At 39.2% G+C, this 19930-nt stretch overlaps 1 protein-coding gene across 12 annotated transcripts in view; it reads left to right on the top strand.

Moving 5' to 3' along the window:
• Window positions 1-15102, top strand: part of MARK3 (microtubule affinity regulating kinase 3) — a 64071-nt gene extending 48969 nt beyond the window's left edge. For 2 of the 12 annotated variants that reach the window (XM_040559655.1, XM_040559657.1), the window contains 5 exons: window positions 1629-1793; window positions 2512-2769; window positions 5179-5205; window positions 10194-10238; window positions 12458-15102. In XM_040559655.1, coding sequence (XP_040415589.1) covers window positions 1629-1793; window positions 2512-2769; window positions 5179-5205; window positions 10194-10238; window positions 12458-12803 — 841 coding nt within the window. In that variant the 3' untranslated portion in view covers window positions 12804-15102. The remainder of the gene's footprint in view (window positions 1-1628; window positions 1794-2511; window positions 2770-5178; window positions 5206-10193; window positions 10239-12457) is intronic. The other 10 variants (XM_040559660.1, XM_040559662.1, XM_040559663.1 and 7 more) reach the window with 7 other exon arrangements.
• Window positions 15103-19930: the final 4828 nt, after the last annotated feature.

Below are 19930 nucleotides of genomic sequence, written 5' to 3'. Positions count from 1 at the left end.
CTTTCATAATTTAGTATGTGCTCTGGTACCTTATTGATACCTTTAGTTACCACATCTTTGGAGGTAGATGACTAAAGGTATCTAAGGCGAAGTAAAACCTGTGTCTAATGTGTTATAAATCTAGATTCTTTCTCTTTTGTCCTTTGCAACAGACTGGTAGGAAAGGAGCTATAATTGTGAAATGCTTGAGTGGCTAGTGACCAGATATCTGAGGATTACTTTACTTTGGGGTGTTGTTTTCGGGATGAATGTTCATTTCCTTGGAATTTCTTAATACCTTGCTACAATGTAAAAGCTGGACTATTTTGCAAACCTGGTTTTAGCAGTGATTGTAGCTGGCATCTTGCTGGATTCAGCAGCGTAAAGAGATGCAGGCATGACTCACATGAAGTTGTGTTTTAACTTCTTCAGGATCTACAAAAGGAGCACGTTTTGTTAACTATTTTAGCAAGGAGTTCTGATGTCTGAATTCTGAGGTATTTTCTACTAGTAATTTGAGAGCTAGGTCCAAGAAATGGGTCAGCTGATAATCATAGCTGAACTAGCATTCTCCTCTCCAAAGCCTGATGGATCAGAATGCAACAACAGGACTTGAATTTGAGTATGTGTAGCCATGAAGGAACTTGTAAGTGAACATGCAGTGTTATGAAATGCACTGACAATTATTGATTTCTTAACCTCAAACAACATTTTGGAGTTATAACTGACTTACTCTTAAAGCAAACTTAAGATGTATTATATATCATGTGGCCTCTCAGGTTTCTCCCATCCCCTTTATTACTAGATAATATGAAGGCTGCAAAGAGTGTTTTGGCGCAAAGTAAGAAAAACATTTAATGTTTCTATTTTACCATATTATAAGGCTGACAGATTGCTGGCCAGCACTGTAGACCTTCCTTCAAATCCTGAACTTTAACTTGAAGAATTCAGGGTTCATAGCCAACCAATGAGATGCTCTTCAACAGTCATACCTTCTCCTTCAGAGAACAACAAGAGCTACTCGTTTCTTCCTATACGTGCAGGTTGATTAATAGTAGCTTTTTTGTTTGGACATCTCTGGACTTGTTAAATGTCATGATACTGTTCTTGGTTGTGCCCATGAAGTGTCTGAGTTGTTAGATGTAGGTCCAGATGCGAATGCTTGTCCGACTTGCATTGATTTCTCTATACATGGATACTTTCTGGAAACAGATTATTTCACTGCAGTAATGGAGCTATCTTTGGTCAATTTTGGAAAGTGCATTCGTTGGTTTTTTTTAATGCATTTCTTTAATGTTGAGACCGATACAAATTACATTAGTACTTTATACTTGTGCATGAGCTCAGAGCAGTGGGTTATTCAGGTTCTGTACATTTCCCCAGCTAAGGAGGGTGGCACTGCTAACTAATGCTATTGATATGAGAATTATCACTTCACAGATGCCAAGTGCTATATGTAGTAAGGATGCTTTTTGAGAAGAGCTTAGGGTAGTTACTGCTGTTTACATATAAGATGGCCAATAGAGTTCATGTTCTTTCAGAAACTGGTTAATAGAAGGAAAAGTTTGCTTTTTTTTCTATGCAGTAGTTTGTTGTTGGTCCATCACGCTCTTCTTTCTGCCTCTGCCTGAACCCAAACCCCCTCACAGCCTGACAGAAATGTTCGCTTACGCAGCTAGCCCTGCTTCAGTTTGTACTACATCCTTCTCCAGTGTTCGGCTGCGACATCAGAAGTCGATGTCCATGTCAGCCTCTGTGCACACGAAGATGATGTTGCCTCCAATAGACAATGGCGCAGATAACTTCAGGCCTATGTAAGAACCTGAAATCGTTGTGAAACTAACTTATACCCACTGCTTCTTAACTTTGTGCTGTGGAATTTTAGTCCTAGAGTGTTCTAGTATTTATTGCCCACAAGATGTGTGTTTCCTCATTTCTAGTCTTGTTTACATTTGTCTTGTGGTGTGTCAGGCTGTTTGTGACATAATCCTGCAATAATGAACGTTAATTTTTTTTTAGCGGTAGGAGTATTGGACATTCCCTGTTGTCAAAGTTTGTTGGGAGACTGTAATCTGTGTATTCTGAAGGATTTCACTACTTGGAACCGTTCGCATGTAGAGAATTTTCAGTAGGATATTTTCAAATTAGCAAGTTTTTCAAAGATGGATAGAATGTGGAGGGAGAGGTCCTAAAGTTATGCATTGCTTCTCTTTCCTGGAAGGAAACTTCACTCATCTATTCTTTTATCAGTCTGCTCAGTGAAACACTGTATGCCTAGTTTATCTGGTCTTTTCCAGGATACTTGTGTTGCATTTTTCTGCCTATGTAGGTTTCTGTTTCGACAGCCTTTTAATCCTAACTTACAAATTTCGATTCCATGCAGTGCTGTAATAGTGTTGATATTTCCAACCCTGGCCTATAAAAAAGTGTCTGCTTATGCTTTACTGTAGAACTTAGTGTTTTGTGTTTCCTGCAAAACTGTTATGCTTCCGTAAAGAAGTTCTAGCGTTGTCTTTTTGTTTTCTGCTCTAGCACTATTCCCGATCAAAGAACTCCCGTTGCTTCAACTCACAGCATAAGCAGTGCAACCACACCTGATCGTATTCGTTTCCCCAGAGGAACGGCTAGTCGGAGCACTTTCCACGGCCAGCTCAGAGAGCGTCGCACTGCTACCTACAACGGACCCCCGGCCTCCCCCAGTCTGTCCCACGAAGCGACGCCGCTCTCTCAGACTCGAACCAGGGGTTCCACTAATCTATTTAGCAAACTAACTTCGAAACTAACAAGAAGGTAAGTGATTTAGAGCAGTGATGCTATCCAGGAATGTTTTCTTTTTGTCAGATAGTAGAAATTACCAAGTAGTTCATTAGATTGTTTTGTCCACATTCCCTGGTCAACGGCTTAGCTATATATCTGCAACTTAAAATGCACCTGCCTATGTTTTTTTTCAGTTCTTTTTAGTTACAGAAAGCCATTTAGTTTTATACCAGTTGATTCGATTGCTAAAAACTGAGACAGCTTGGTCTGTGCTGATTATTCTGGGCTTATAATCATCACGTCTGGGGTACTAATGTTGCTGAGATGAAATACTGCAGCTCAGTTCAAAAGCTGCTCATTCTGTCCGTATGGTCTTTCAGTAGAAGGTATAAACTAGGATCCCAGTCTTGATATTTAATGTGATAGAAGCTCAGGCTGTTTCTCCCAGTCTCAGGTTATTGATGTTTCCTCACGGGTAGAAATAGCACAGGTGAAAGGATAGGGGCAAGAGACAACAATTTCTTCTGGCAGCAGCACTAGTGTAGGTCATCTTAAAGTAATGGCAGTACTACAGTTTCTATCTAGGCAGCAGTCTGGTCAGGCCTTGAAAGATTTAATCCTATTTTGACATTTAGTTCATGTGCAGATTCTGGTTTTGGTGTGAAGGTGTGTTGGGCTAGCCAAGGCTTGGCTTAAGCAGCTGCTTATTCCTGACAGTTTTTATTCTAATTGGATTCTTGGTTTCAAATCTGTATGATTTCATTAGTTCCCACAAACACTAAAATAGTCGGGGTGAGACTAAAAGGGGGGAAAAAAACACCTATTTTCCTTACATATTTATAACCTGCGGGTTCATATATCACATACATATATCACTCAGATATCCACAATTTGTGTTTGCAGAAGTTTCTTTATCTTTGTTTTAAGATAATCTCCATACTTTTGTACCCGCCTCATTATGTGAAACTTTTTGAAATACATCATTCTGATTCTGGTATGCTTGCATTTATTTTAGGCTTATCATATTGGCATCAAGCCATTTCCCTCCTGTACATTCTGTGACTGTACATTGCCTCCCCCCCAGCATCCTCTTTCTAGTCTCCCATTTCTACAAAATAATATTAAGCCAAACTCCCAATTTTTCACAACTGGCTGATTTCAATTTAGGGAATTAATTTATTTAAAAAAAAAAAAAAGGCAAGGGGAAGTTCAAGTTCTGTGAAAAATTAAAACAGGACAGCCTAGCCCTTTGGTAAATGTTTTATGCTACTCAGCATTCTCAGCAAGTGCTTCTCTGGGAAATAATGCACTGTAGGAAGTTACTTTTTTTTCTCTTTAGAGATAAAAGATGAAATTCATTTTTTTTCCATAAAGCCTTATGCTTTTTGTCAAGTGAAGTCTTAATCAGATGCATCCTTTTCTCACGTCTTTCCCTCTATACTTTTGTTTGTAATACCCTTACTTAATTTTCCATCTGACATTCCAAATGTGGACACTCAAACTGTGAACATGCAAGCTTTTTACTTGTGCTGCTGGAACACAGTATTTATCATTCAGTGTGACGCACTTGTTTAGACAGCAGTCAAACTTCTATCATTACTTCTGATTTTCAACTTCTGCAGTGCAGTGTGGTTTGCTTTAAAAAGTTTTTCCCCCAGTACTTTTGCAATAGTTTAAATTCCATCTGGACTTGATTAAATAACCATGCAATTATAACACAATAGCACTGCTACAGATGGTTAAGTTTGCATTTGGAGGACCTCTTGCAGTTGGTGCTCTGTTATAGTAGGTACAATGTACTTGGGAAATGGACAGTCCCATCAAAGTATACACAATTACATTTCTTCTCTTAAATTAAAAACAAACAAAACAAAAAAACGTTATTTGATTCTAGTTTCTTCTGTGGGTGATTAAAATCATTTTGCTTATTAACTACGTATGTTCTGGTGTAGGCAACAGTTACAGCTTCTCTCACTAAATTAGCTAAGTATTTAAGGCAGTTTTTAGCACAACATGGATGACAGTGTTAGGAAGGAAGGAAGAAATCTAACTTTGAAGGTACTCAAGGTCTAATAGTAGTTGGAATTACTGATTTTTACTTTCTGTACGAATTAAGTGAGGAAAATCCAAGCAAGTTTTTTCTGTGACCTTGCACATTTTCAGTTTTAAGGTATTTTGAAACCAGTACGTATGTTAACATATAATAACTACTGGTGATGTATTTCCTAGAAAAAAATAAGTTTGGAAGTATTCATGCTAAAAAAAAAAAAAGTTCAAAGTCTTCAGACCTTAAATCATGTGCCTAATTTTGGAATGTATTGAAGTGTAATTTCAGTGTGCGTTTAAATAAGGTCTTTTTGCATGCTTCACTCTAAATGGATTTTTCAATTTATTTTGTACAAAACTTTTTGTTAATTATTATTTTGGCTTAATTTCTTTTAGAAACATGTCATTCAGGTTTATCAAAAGGTAGGATTTATTTATATTTAAAAAAAGCGGCTCCTGCAATTAACAACAGATTTGGCTTTCTAGCCTTGGTTTTCTGAAAACTAAACTTTCTGCTGAAAACTAAATACTTTCTTTCTTGAGAGGAAAGCATAGAATAAATCCATTAACTCATGATGATTTCTAAGAATCTGTGGCACCTGTATAACAAGATGCTAAGCATGCCTTGTGAATTCTTCTTTCTTTGATAGAGTTGGTAGTACCAAAGTAATTCTGTTCTTCGTACTAATACACTTAGCATGCTTATGTTTGAAAAATGAGGTGTTTGATAACAATGATGAAAATATAAACAAAACATAATGTTACAAGCAAATAAAGGTAAGTAATGCTAAACTTACATTCTCTGTTTTATGGCATTAAAAAAAAGTCATTGTGAAGCATTGTCTGTAGTTGATACAGTAGAAAGCAAACTGAACGTGGCTGTGAATCTAACAAAAAACATGGCTGTGAATTGTTTTATATGGAAGATTGAAGATCAAATAACTATTTTAAAATGGGATGCATTTGCTGAAGTGAATTGCAGCTGAAGTACAAGTAGAGCACTTCAGTTACAAGCAAAGTATAATGTTTATACTAATGTATTAACAAAAGGAAAAAGCTGAGAAGTGTAATTCACATTTCAAGCCCAAAGGATTGAATTTAGCCTTACAATTTGGGAATGCTATATCTTTTTAATCCATTATGGAGCATTAAAGTTGGTTATACAATTTTGATCTGCATGTAGATTTTCCAGCAGAATCTTCATTATGTATCAGCAATATTCAGTTATGTTGAATCATTCCTTGGAGCTCCTTAAAGGATGATGCTTCCAATTTCCAAATATTGATCAAAAATAGGTAATCAGTGCCAAAAAAGTAATCTGTTTATCTTTCGAACTGTAGGGCTTTGTACTACTAATTTGAAATTAGTCAGACCATTTCAAGGAAGCATTTAGTATTAGGAAGACCTGAGATACGTTAATAGCTGCTTAAATTTGGGTTTATTCTGTTCATAGTCTAAAGGTACTCCCCCTGGCTAAACAAGTAAATCTCAATCCACTTTAATAATTATCAGGGCACTTCCAAACATGACAATGTTTAGAACTGATGTTGGTTGGGTTGGCTGGCACTGTCACAGCTAGCTTGAGAAAAGGAACATGCATGAACTGACAGTTAAGGAAAGAAAAGTTCCAACACAGTATAGAGATGAAACTGAGCAGAGGCAATAGTTCTAACCCGTCATGCATAAAGAGCTACAGGGCACATACCACTTGGTAAAAGGGAGCTTTTGTCTCTGTAGTTGCATTCATTTTAAAACAAAGTATTGTGATCTGTGTAACCGCCACAACTGGATGCGTGTAAGTTTGCTATTCTGTTGCTCTGAAGAAAAATGAAAAACGCTAAAATGAAAAATGTTCAGATTTAAACTGGAACGCTACTCTTCAACTTTGAGATTTAAAAAAGAACAGTAACTTCTAATTATTTTTTAAAAAATCTTTAGTTGGCCAGAAATTTTAGACTATAGTGGAAATACGTTGAATGGAAGCTGCAGCAGCTGTCTTTTGAATAAGAGATTTGCAGAGTCTTATACCACCTACACAGAACCAGACTGTGCTTTTTAAATTCTGTTTTACATGTGCATTGTATCCCTCTGCACCTGATGCTGTCTGTAGGTACAAAATTAAATTGAAAATGTTATTTGTTAATATTTTTTTCCTATTTCATATGCTATGAATCTCACCTAATCTCACTATCTTTGATACTGCAAGAACTACTGTAACCCACATGTGTACAGTACTGCAGCATCATTCCTGAGGAGCTGAATAAAAGTAGATATATAGTCATTCCTTCTTAAACAACTTAGTTCTACTAGTGTACCTGGTACGCAGAGCTACTATATACATACACATGTGTGTATATATCCATATATGTGTGTATATACATATGTGTATATATACTTGTATACGTGTGTGTATATATGTATGTGTATATATACATATATAAAACCTTGTACTATGCATTGTGCTTGCCAATATGCATATTGTGGAAAGCTAACTTTTTTCTGACAGCAAAAATCACTTTCTGTGTTCTAGATTTTACCGCAGCATCTTTTGTCCATTTCCGTAAATTAGTGTGATTTTAATCTTGCCCTTTTTGCTGTTTTTCTGTATCATTTTAGACAGTTCTCTTTTATGTTTAGTTGGATTTTTAACAAAGAGCATACAAAGATGTAAAGAACAGAAAACACAGCATAACTCAGGATAGATATATGGAAACATTCTTATTTTTGAAAGCCTTTCAGAAACTCTATAGCAAAAAAATAATAATTTAAAAATAAAGGAGTGTTACAGGCATTGCCTGACAAATGAGAACGTAACTTTTCTATATATTTGTTCCATTCTGAAGACGAAGGAGCATCTTGGTCCATAAAATTAATTTATGTAACAATACAAGCAAAACCAGAAAATTTAGAACGTAACACAGCAACTTGTGGTTTCTACAGAAGTGACAATTGTGTTAGCAGTGAGGAGCCCTAAGGGCTGCATCTGAGCTGCAGACCCACCAAAACAATACTGGCAGCACAGGAAGTTAATGTTCCCAAGGCATGAGTGCTGTGCTGTAACCATTTCCTTCGTGAAGGAAGGAGCATCTAGAGAGATGGGCACTGTTCTCTGGTTTGGTGTTTCGTATTTGAGAGTGCGTGTCACTGAGTAGAAGTTCCTGGTGCTAAATGAGTGGAACACTGATGCACAGAAAAACTTAATAAAGTAAGATTTTTCAAAAAGGTTCCCATGAAATAGTGTTATTATTTAAAGGTGGCATGTATTTTTTAACTAATGATCTTTCTTTAATTCAGACTACAGTGTTTCAGAACCTGAACCATTCAACCTAAAAACGTCTGAGAACATAACTTCCTCAAACTTTACTGGACAGGTGCCAGTAACAGTAAGACTATTTGTCATTGGGAATTCTGGTTATCATCCCATTTTCTACGGCCTTTGGCAAGTTTAAAATCAAAATAAATTGAAGTAAAATGATCTGTAAATGCTTGCAGCTCTTAAAGATATTGCCTCCACTTTGTAGGAACACAATGTCACTTTAAAGTTCAAGTACTCTTAATTTCTCTGTCGTGCAGTGTCTTCACACTTGTTTGCTTTCCCTAGTAAAAAGAGCCTCTCTTTCCAGCATCTGGAAGGTGTGGTGGATTTGTTCAGTTGGTACAAATAATAATTCTTTCCCTGCCAACCTTCTCCTAATTCAGTCTTACAAAATTGTTGTAAAAGATGAGTTCGTGGATTGTACATGCAGACCTAATCAATCTTTTTGTACATTCTCTGGTATCCACCATAGCAGAGTAGCACATGATCTTAATATGCATACCTAAATGATCATCAGTGCTATTGATGTTTTAAACTCTTAACATGGGTTTCAGAAATCAGATAGAAGTATTGGCTGTAGTCAAGTAAATAAGGAAATTGGGAAGGCTGCAGCCTTTGAGTTGGTCATCCTCCTGTGTTACTGCGGGGAACAACTGGAAGTTTCCCCCTTTAAGAAGGTTGAATTTTAACACTTGAATATAAAAACGTGATGAAAATGACTGCCAATAAAGCACATTTGGAAGTGCTAGATTTATTTGAGGACTCGTCAGTTGTTTTCTTCTCACCATCTTCCTTATGTATCCCTTTTGCTTGTTACAGCATTTTATTAGTCAATGGAAAACATTTCCTAGCAGAGATCTCATCTTACCCTGTGCTGTGCAGTACCTCACAGAATAGGGTTCTTGCTGGATGTTCTGGTGATGAACAACACGATGAGTGACTTAGCGTTTTTTTTTTTTACCTATATTTATATTGCGGTATGGATTTTGAACTCCATATCCTGCACAGCAAGTGTTGTCACTGCGTTCTGCAGTGCACTCTTGCAGTGTCTGTTCCATTGCAACAAGACTGTACAGAGCAAGAGCGCTCTTTCCACTGATCTTAAAGGTCTGTTTCCTCACCACTACGCCTTAAAAGGAAGAAAATGAGGAAATTAAGCCTTGTGACACCTCACACAACCTAATACAAATATGATGTGCATCAAAAAATAAGCTCGTTGTCCTACATTCTTGTCCCTAGACGCCTGATAGCCAAAGTGTTTTAATATATTTACTTTACTGGGTGAAGCCCTGTACTAACTCGGAGTAGCATCGATAAGAGTCTTATAAAGATGGCTTCCCTACAAGCAGAATTAACACTGAGGTGTAGAGACATTGTACTGCAATAATAGGAATGTAGAGGAAGATGATGATTTTCCCCGTAATTCTCCTTGATACTGGGTAGTGGTATGTTAGTGATCAGCAACTTTAAGCAGTACAAAAAGAAAGCTTAGGCTTTCTTTTGGATGTAGAAGATGCATCAGCATGGGAATTAATAGCTATCACAGCATGAGAAATCTCAGATTTACCTCTAAACTTCTGTTAAAATATATATATATGTATGTTGTTCTTTTGTTTTAAATGGTATGGTATTGCTTAAACATCTAATACTTTGGTATTTGGTGTGTGTGCAAGCACCGTGATTTTTTTTTAAATAAATAGCTTAATGATTAGGAAGTATGTATCATTTAGCAGGAATTTATTAAATGATAAAGTAATTTTAATATGTTGCAATTTTAGTTTAATGTTTTATACTTTTAGTTATTCAGCTTTTTTAATGAGTTTTACCACATTTTTATATAAGCATACAATGTGAAATGTAGCTAAGGGTCTTTTTAAAAACTGTAGTTAACAGGCTTTGTTTCACTTTGGCAAGATGCTATGTTCTGAATTTGTTCTAATCTAGTAAGTTCATTACATCTTTGTTGCTTTGTATTTTAACACAACTTTGGTATGATTACAGTGTCTTTGAGCAACTATTCAGATATTGTATATTGTAGTGTAAGATTTGTCTTCTCTTTCCCACTTCCTTTTGCTTCTGCATTCTTTTCAATGAGGCTCCCGACTGAATATGAGAGGAACGGGAGATTTGAGGGCTCAAGGTGAGGGTAAAATTTTTGTTTAAAATGTTACTTAGGTGAGTTTGAACCTTTATCCCCTTGATTATGTGGCACAGTGGCTTCAGGCAGCAGCTTTTGTTTTGTTTAAGGCTTTGAAACTAAACAAAGAAGCATTTTTGTCTGCGAAACAGCTATTAAAGCATTGACTGGCTTGTTTCTAAACTTTCATCTTTCATGTTGCCTTTTCCCTTGTGTTTTTTTGCATTTTAGTATTTATAATTTGCTGTTGTCTTGTAGATCTGTAGGTAAATGGTGTCTAGTGAGACTGCAGATGTGTGGGATAACCGCTGAAGGACATTAAAATATATTTTTCATCTCCAAAATCACAAATGACTAAGCTATTTTTCATGTTAAACTCTTCCTCAAATCTTCATATCAAAAAACACTAGAGATCAACAGATTTGTGTTCATTCCACCAACTGTTTTCAAGTAGAAAAGGCTTTCTGAAATAAAATGAGCATTGAATAAAAGTTGGTGTTCCTCCCCCTATCCCTTTTGCCAGTTCTTGCAGCTTTATTAAATTAAAACCTTAAAAGAAAATACTCTTTAATTTGCTTGCTGATGTTTGTAACATCTGGCAAACCACATAGCTGGATTTGACAACGTAATCCTATGATTCTCACAGTTACTGGAAGTCTTTCTAATAGAATGTAAAATTATGAAATGTGTTATCTTTGTGATAGATTTATTTTGTTTTGACTTTGCTATTGCTTTTTGTGTAACTTTTTCATAGTTGTTTGCTTAATGCTGGGAGAAGGAAGGGATCATGTAACCAAAAATTCATTGCCAAATATTTTAAGAAAGAGTTTGACTTAATAATTGTAAACTGAACTTTGAAGTTCAACATGAGGCCTAAACTGCATGGTGTAGGGTCAATTAGGTTACGTGTTTTCAGAAAATATTAAATTATCATTGTCAGTATATTAAAATCTCTTGCCCTGGGAACAAGTAAATTTGAAGAGATGACTGACAGCATGTAGACATTCCTAAAGTAAATCTGTCATTTTTTATCCTAAAGGTCCAAATGTAGCTCCTTACTCTTTAGCTGCACAACCACTGATTTTAATGAAAGTGGAAGGATCATTATGAACTAGAAATTTCTGGAATGTTTCTTTTGCATTATCCTGAATAACCTTATTTCTCCTTACCAAGGGAAAAGATTAAAAAAAAAGAAAAAGGCAGATTTGGGAGATGCAGCCTCAGTATTTTGTGCTTTCTTAAAACTGCGGCAGTAATAGGAAAGTAGGAACCCTTTTACCTAGGTTCTTTGCTAACAATGTCAAGATGTTTAATAGTGACTTCCAACTTTCCCTCCTGCATTTCAAACTCCAAGGTGCTTAGTTGTGTAGCTTCTAGCAGTGAAAGACTTCATCGCTTTAATACCAATAACTAATGTAGGTAAACAAATCACTGACCAATTTAAAGACAGAGTATTTCCACCCTGTTGAAAGTAACCCCAATATCCTACGATACAGTGGTTCTTCAGCGAACCTCTCAAACGCCTATCCGTGAAAATAGTGATTTCAGAGTGAAACCCATGTAGCCCAGAACTGGGTGGCAAGTGTTGGGCCTGGGTCAGCAGGCAGGTGACCCAGCACTGGACCCCGAGCTCCATTTTCCTTCCTGCTGGTTGCCCCTGCGGAGGCACACCATGGCCCTTCCAGTCCTTGGTCCCCAACCTCCTGCACAGGAGGAGATGCTTGTTGCCGTTGTGTTTGTGTGGGTACTTCCCATGGCCCAGCACTCCTGTGGGGCGGGCTGGGCGCCATTTTGTCATAATATTTTGTCACACATCACCAAGCAGCTGTTTGAAGTTCCAGAAACTTCTAGAACCAAGCTGATGCCAGGTGCCCCAGGCCACATGGCCCAAGAATAGGGCTTTGAGCAGCACCCAGCTTCAAACTGAATCATAGCTGATGTGTGTAGTTACACAGTAAGGTAACTTCCCTCATGCTCCTGACTCCAATGACTTCCAGTTGTTTCACAAGTCAAACCTTACCTTTGTTTCAGTCCCAAACGCTAATGCTTTATCTTCACTGTGTGTTTGTGTATCTGTGAGGAAAATGGGGCGCTGCTCACAGCCAGAGCCCCTAGACACTGCTTTTGTACAAGTAGTGTGTGTTGAGTGTGAGTTTGCTTCACTAACACAGAACTTGGAGGAAGTCTCTTGCCCTGCTAACTAATAAATTGCTGTCTTTCAGCCGCAATGTAGCTGTGGATCAGAAGGATGAAAACAAGGAAGCCAAGCCTCGCTCGCTGCGTTTTACGTGGAGCATGAAAACCACCAGCTCCATGGATCCCAATGACATGATGAGGGAAATCCGAAAGGTCCTGGATGCCAATAATTGTGACTATGAACAGAGAGAGCGTTTCTTGCTTTTCTGCGTCCATGGAGATGGGCATGCGGAAAACCTTGTACAGTGGGAGATGGAGGTGTGTAAACTGCCAAGACTGTCCCTGAATGGAGTTCGCTTTAAGCGGATATCGGGAACATCCATAGCTTTTAAAAACATTGCTTCCAAAATTGCCAATGAGTTAAAGCTGTAACAAGAAAAATAGTTAAGTTGTAAATTAGTTAGCAAGTGTTTTTGAGAATTCCAATGGAAATGTATAGAATAACATTTAGGCAATAACTTCTGCATCCTTCTGAATAGTGATATTAAAAAAAAAAGCTGCTGAGCTGGGAGGGAGAGTTGGACTTTTTTATAAGTGCACTACAGCATTAAAGTTGCCTACTATGTAAAATATTACCCCTTCTGCTTTATTTCCATTGCTCCTAAGTCTTTGACAACAAATTGAAACACAGAATATATTCATTTAAATATGCCTCCTGTTTGTGTGGACGTGTGAATGTACAGTATGTGTGTATAATATATAAAGTATTATATGTAAACAATTCATTTACAACATCGAGCTGTACCAGTACCTCTTTTTGGGCTAATTTTGGTGCTAAAAATTGAAATGGCCAAGGAGGAAACACTTGAGTTAATATTTAAAATAACTGAAGAGATAACCAGTAAACGCAGGTTTACAGTTCACTGCTGTGTTAAGGAAAAAAAAAAAAGTGTGTGAAGGGTTTGGATTTACGGTTGTGAACATTATTAGTCCTGTTTTCTAAGTAGAGCTCATGAGATTATTAAAAGTTCACTTTTACTGAGTAAGTCTTGCATTATATTTTGCCCACCTATTTATTATTTAAGTCTGAATCAAAATTTTAAAATGTAGTTGATTTGTGCATTAAAATTTGGGTAAATGCTTCCATTCTTCTGCTTCTGCTAAACTACTAAAATTGTATCTTTGTCCTTTTGGTTTATGAGTATTGATTGCAGCTAAGAGCGTTTCTCCGTTGCTCCACAGTTCCTCTACAGAACGATGCAGCACGCTAAACATTGACTAGTGACTTTTTCTTTCAGACCAAGTTCTCCACGTTAGACTAGGTCAGGCTGATACAAAGCACAAAAGGACTCTCAAACAACCACCATGTTTTGATGCAAGTCACCACGTCCGAGTCAGTGCCGTTCTGAGGTATTGCTGCAGGTGTGGCAGTACTTTGCTTTCTGGGTGTCTGCAGTATTGAAACCCAAAAGTGGGAATCTAATTTTGCTACTGATCTCCTCCGTTGTAACATCCAGCGTACTAAACTACAGCCATAGGCAGCAGCAGTTGAACCTTTCCTTGCAGCTCTCTTCCAGCGTGCTTCCACTTGGCTCTGGTTGTATTGCTTTTGATGGCTTTATGCCAGCTGTGTCTCTAGATTCTGCTGAGGAGTCCGTTGTCACTTTTGTGACTTACAGTGTGGAAACCTACCCCGATGAACTCTGATGGCCAACTAGCTTTCTGTAGGACACGAAGCTACTATTGGATGGTCCCCACTTCTTAACCATCACTGTGGTGAGCTGGATTTGATTTTTGCAGACTAGAATCAAGAGATTTCTTCAGGCTTTGTTTCCTAGTGATACTCAATTTATTTCATGAAGGACTTCTGTAGATAATATCCCGCATTATCTACTTGACTTTTTGTATTGATGTTTTATGGCTATATTTCAGTGAGGCACTTGAGCATGTACTTCACATGTGCTTTAAACTGGAGCCGAAATTTGCATTTTAAATTTGCAGTGAGCTAATAGTTATTCATAGTACACAGTTCAGATTTGACACGAGGTGAAAATGCAAACCCCTTAATATTTTGCAAGTTAGTTCTTGTGACCTGTAGTCTGTGAAGGCAGCAGACTTCCCCCCTCTTTCCCTAAGCATTGATATTGATTATGCTAGTTTAAAGGGTAATCATAGTTGTTAAATGTAGTAAATATTCCTGAATTTGCATTTTATTCTCTGTATATTCTGTATCCTGCCATGGCTTTAGAACTCCAGGTGTTCAGTTGGAGTTCAGTTGGCTTTCAGTGCTCTGCCCATGCCTGTGCTGCTCGGTATGGTTTTTGCCATGAAAACTCCATTTTGTAATAGCAATAAGACATTTCAGGGCAGTCATTGTACTTTCTCAGGTGAAGAGTCACCTATCGTTTCACTTCCTACATTTTAAGCACTCCTCCAAATGTATTTTTTTCACCTGGCAGTGCACTTTGTTGTCTGAGCTGAAAAAGTATTCTGATAAATGATGTAAATCTGTATTTGATGGAAGTTCCAAAAGGTTTCATATTAAATGTTTTCTGAAATACTCCATTCCTACTTCACCTGTTAAGTATGTAATTGTTTCTAAAAAGTGCACCAGTATCATACTTTGGATATTTAAAGTTTGTACTTAAGTATTTTTCTTAAGGTGTTTTCAAAAGGTTCTTTGAGAGTAAATCCGTATTTAAGGTATTAAAAAAAATGACTTAATATGATCAGAAACAGTTTTCAACAGATTCCTTCCCAAATACCTTGTAAAATTACCAAGTTGCAAGAATATACCCTTGTTTCTTTATCATACTGCACGCTTACTGTTCAAGCCTCTAGGAGCTGCCCGGAAAGGAAACTGCTTCCTTCAGATCTGCAAACTGCTTCAAATCTTCAGCTTCTTCCAAGAATGCAGGCCTTTTTGTTTATTCATCTGCTTTGAGGATCAGTGTAGGTCTATCAGTGCTGCTGCTGATACAGCTTTGCAGCACTACAGCTGTTTTCTCTCTGCATAAAAGATGAGTTTTAAAATTAATCAGAGGCCAGCATGTGGTAAGGATGTAGCAGTGGGTCTAGGCATTTTAAGATGCATGTCTAGCAGCCCAAAAGTGTTTTTTTGTAATAACATGACTGGTGTCCTGGAATGTGGTCTGAATGTAGTGTTGGGGTGAGGGGAGGGCTTATAATGAGCTTGTGAATGAAGTTTTGCATGGCTAAAACCCATGTCATCTATCTGATTCTGAAGATGTCTCTTGGTTAATCGGTAGAGAAAAATGTCTTCAGAGTTATGGGAGAGGCTGACTGCTTTAAATGAAAGTGTTTTTTATAGATACGTACATGGAAAAACTGAACACTGAAGAGGAATAAATAGGTTCAGATAAACTTTTCCTCATATAAATTCTGTCTATACTTAGGCTTTTTAAAATGCCTTGGTTTATTTTACTTGTCATGGAATAGACATAAGATAAGGTTTAAGGTCTTGGACCATGCTGAGAAACAGGGAGAGGTAGTTCAAAGGAACAGCTAGTGCTGCTGATCTAGGGAGTAGGTTAAGGGAACAGCTAGTGCTGCTGGTCTAAGTGCATTGCACGTGACTTTTATTCAAGCTACAGCATCTGGTCCAATCTTTGTAGATTGAAAGGTTTTACTAGAGATTTGGGCAAGGTTCATATTTTTTCTCTTGCATTATGGTCAAGTTTTGAGATCAAATATAGTAAGACATTGGATCACAGATTTTTTAATTATAATATTTTCTGTCAAAATAATCTAGATTTAAATATAAAATAAAATTAGGACCTAAAATTAATATCACATCTTTGTTACAGAAATAAAGCCAGAAGTTCAGGCCTTCCAGTCATACGGGAAGATTGCAGCAGATCTGGAGTTTAAATACAGATCTCCCCACTTCAGCTATAAGCTCAAATGTACGGGGACCTATTGGGATAACATGTAGAGGCTTTAATCATCTTTCCCACAGCTGCTGTGTCATACAACGTGTTATGGATTGCAATTTAATTAGGACTACAGTCAACCTAGAGAACCCTTTCCTCTGTTAAAGACATCAGCTAGAGCAGCAGCACATGCACGGCTTTGGGTCAAGACCCACTTGCTCTGGCTGGTTTCAGTTCAAGTGCTCACTCAGTACCAGGCTAGGTATGGGCAGAGGCCACCAGCGAGCTACCGTAGTGGTCTCTGTGTTTCAAAGGTGGTTGAGGCTTTCTTGCAGCACACTCTCTTGATCAGCTATCCAAGACCAGGTCTTTTTCTTAACTTGAAGAGTTAAATATTCAGAGTATCTTGACAGTAGATGATATTTTCTACTATTTAGGGGGTTCTTACTGATGTAAAATTGTTCTCTAATTCACATTGCAGATGTTTAGGAAGCATTAAATAGTTTTGGAAAGCTGATCCCACTGTACATTAATATTTAAGCATGTAGATTTGCAATTTCCTGTGTTTCTGTCAGCATGATCTCTTTATAAGCTTTCATAGAAGGGCCCTGGTGCTTTCCTGTCAGGCTAAGTTCGCGTTATTAGAAATCACTAGTGCTGCCAACTAAGCCCCCAACCTGAAGTTCTGATAACGTGTGGTTGTGACAATTCCGTGTTTGACCAGAATTTTTCCCTTCAGTAGTAAACTGTTTCGTTGACTTCACCACTGACCATTGCTTTGAAGGCTCTGTTGCTTCAAAGAACAAACTGTCAGCCAGCAGGAAGATACATAAGTTTTGGATGAAAGCTCAACGTGATAAGAATTTTTTAAAAGTTATACTGCTTCATACCAAAGGCCCATCAGTGTCCAGTGGTACAGCAGTAGTAAATGCTTAAGGAGGGGAAGAAAGAAGACATACAGCAGTCCTTCTGTGCGTGCACTCCTTGCTACCACTTAAACTCACTCAAATAACTCTGGTTTTCATGTTCCTATTTCTTCTGGTCTGCCACCAGGTACTGCCTCCAAGCAAAAGGGCTAGATAAAATTAGCAAAACCATGAAGAAATGGTCTTTTCTGAAGCTGAAACAGTCTTGCATTTGAAGCAAAAAAAATTTAAAGATTCCTAACCCCTCTTTTTCAGCCTTCTAAGCTTTGCTGTGAACAGTGGGCTTTTCATTCCAGCAATAACTGAGAACAGAAAATGCGTCAATACTGACTGACTCCTGTAAGTATTTGTGTACAGAAGCTATTTTCAGGGTATTAATTGCCAGTTGTGAGTTCATACTCACCTGCAAGTGCCGTTAACGCCCTGTAGCGGATGTGACTTAGCAGGTAGGATCGTTATAGCAGGAGAAAACAAAACTGCTTTTGCTTATCTTTTGCTACATGTGCTGGGTGCTCAGAACTGCGTGATCCGAGACTCAGCCGTGAGATTCGTGTGAAGTGCCCGTGGTTGTGGTTGCTGTGGGAACCGCGGTGCTGAATTTCAAGGCATGGAAACGCCGCCGTTCTCAGCCGCCGCTTTGATACCTGTCTGTTGTTGTTTAATATCTGTTAGGAAATTCGGGGCATAAAGTATTCATACGTTTTTATATTCATATAGAAAACAAAGGATTCATGCGCTTCGTGTTTCCTTGTAGTCGCTGATAGGATCACCCTGAATGTATTAGGTGAATAAAATCAGCTCTTCAACCCTCCTATTAAGAAAAATAATTCTTTATAAATGAAGAAGCAAACCTCTGCCGCTGGCGCGGCCCCTGGCTTTTCCATCACCTGTTTGCCTGGAGGCCCTGCTGGGCATCCCGAGCCCCCAGCCCTGTCCCAGGGGCTGCAGGAGGGCAGGTTGCAGTGCCGGCAGCGGCCGCAGGGTGCCCCTCCAGGGCCGGGGCTCGCCGGGAGCAGCCCCGGGGCCGGCCGGCTCCGCAGGGCACCAGCACAGCAAAAACCCCCGGCTCGCTTTTCTCCAGTTTCCCCAAAAGCGACCCTGCTGAGCAGGGCAGACGTAACACCCAACAGCTAAACGCCTTTCCGGCTTTTTGGAGTCCTCGTTTTCCTGTTGGGAGATGTAATTAATGAAGCTGCTCTGCTCTTCATCCTTTGGTAATCGCTCTCATCAAGGCTGTAAGTTGCAGCCAGCCCTTTCGAAAATAACCTGGGATCGCTTGCCATTTATATTGCGCTGTGTTAAGTAACTCCGTAAAGCCTTACGCCTGGCATTTTCCATGCCTGGAGTCTGTTTTAATCTTCAAACAAATCTTGTCACTCGTGCTTTGAGCAAGCAAGAAATGAAACTTCCTTATTTGCTCAGGAGTTTTTCATGTTACATATTTTGCTGAGGCTTTCGCTTTTATTGTAACCAAAGTTTGCAGTCGGGGGATTAGCAGTGGCTGGTGCTAATGTTTATGGCCCTGATGTTTGGATTCCGGGAGTGGAAGTGTAGAAGCTGCTTCTTGCAGCTGATCTCAGGCTTCGTGTTCTTTCTGCAAAAAGGACTCCTTGCTGCGGATAGAGCCTGGAGGAGCACCGAGCCCTTGTGTGCCTCGCGAGGCTGCTCTGTGCCAGAGTCACGGCATTGGTGAGCAGAGCTCGGCGCTTTGGGCACAGGCACGCACGAGGAGCAGTGAGCAGAGCTTTGCTCTCAGCAAGTTCTGCTCCTCGTCACCGAGAGACGTGGCAGCAGCCACCAGGAGCAAATGTGTTTGGTCAAATACGTGTACTTCAGTGGTTTTATCTAACTGACCCCTTTGTCACCGCCATCTGAAATTTACTGCTGTCTTCTCGTCTTTAGGAGACATGAGCATTGGCTGAACCCTCCTGGCTGAATGCTGCTTCTAATTAAAGTCTAGATTCAAGTAACAGTCAATTTTTGAGGTTTCCTCTGCTGTCAGAGCTCTGTGAATCTCTCCAGACAGGGTAAGCGCTGTTCTAGCTGGGGAAAGAGTACAAGTGCTCCAGGGCCCACTTAAGTGTCTCAACACAAGTCTGTGGTACAGAGCTTGGCAAACGGGAAGGCGTCTCCTCAGCGTTAAATTGCTGCAGCAAATCCTTCCACCTGGAGGATGGCTGAGCTCAAGGAAGCACAAGACTGTAATGAATTGTTGAATTCAGAGCAGCGCAGTGACAAAGAGGAGCAGGAGTCATCCCATCTAGATGACTTTTGCTCCTCAGCGCTTTCCAGATTTCCCATTAGGGAAGAGAACACTGCACCAGCAAGTGCTTCCATTTTTCTCCTCCGTGGCCCTTTGGATCTGCACAGGGGAGACATTGCAATTGCAAGTAGTTTTCACAAGTTATGAAGGGAAAGAGAGCAGGTGCTGTCTGGTGGTGGAAGAGGAGCTCTGTGAGCACCACCTGAAGTGGCCTGGGGTCATATGGATTGTCAGGCCCAGCTGCAAACCTCCCTGCACTGCCTCAGAGTGGTGCAAACAGCTCTTGGGGTAAAGTTGCAGCTTGCAGGGGCTGCACAGGAAGGCCCCTTCCTCCTCTGAGCTCTCAGGTCTCACAGGGCTTGCAGGGACTTCTACTCAGATGTGTTTGACAAACCCAGCTGAAGCCAGCTTGCAGGTCCACAAGTTACAGGGAGGACAGATCCAGCAGACGGGTACACGTGCTCACACAGTGCATGG

Source organism: Cygnus olor, chromosome 5 (genome assembly GCF_009769625.2).
Source record: "Cygnus olor isolate bCygOlo1 chromosome 5, bCygOlo1.pri.v2, whole genome shotgun sequence".
NCBI lineage: Eukaryota > Metazoa > Chordata > Aves > Anseriformes > Anatidae > Cygnus > Cygnus olor.
Note: the sequence above shows the minus strand (reverse complement) of the source record. Positions and strands in the feature narration are given on the sequence as shown.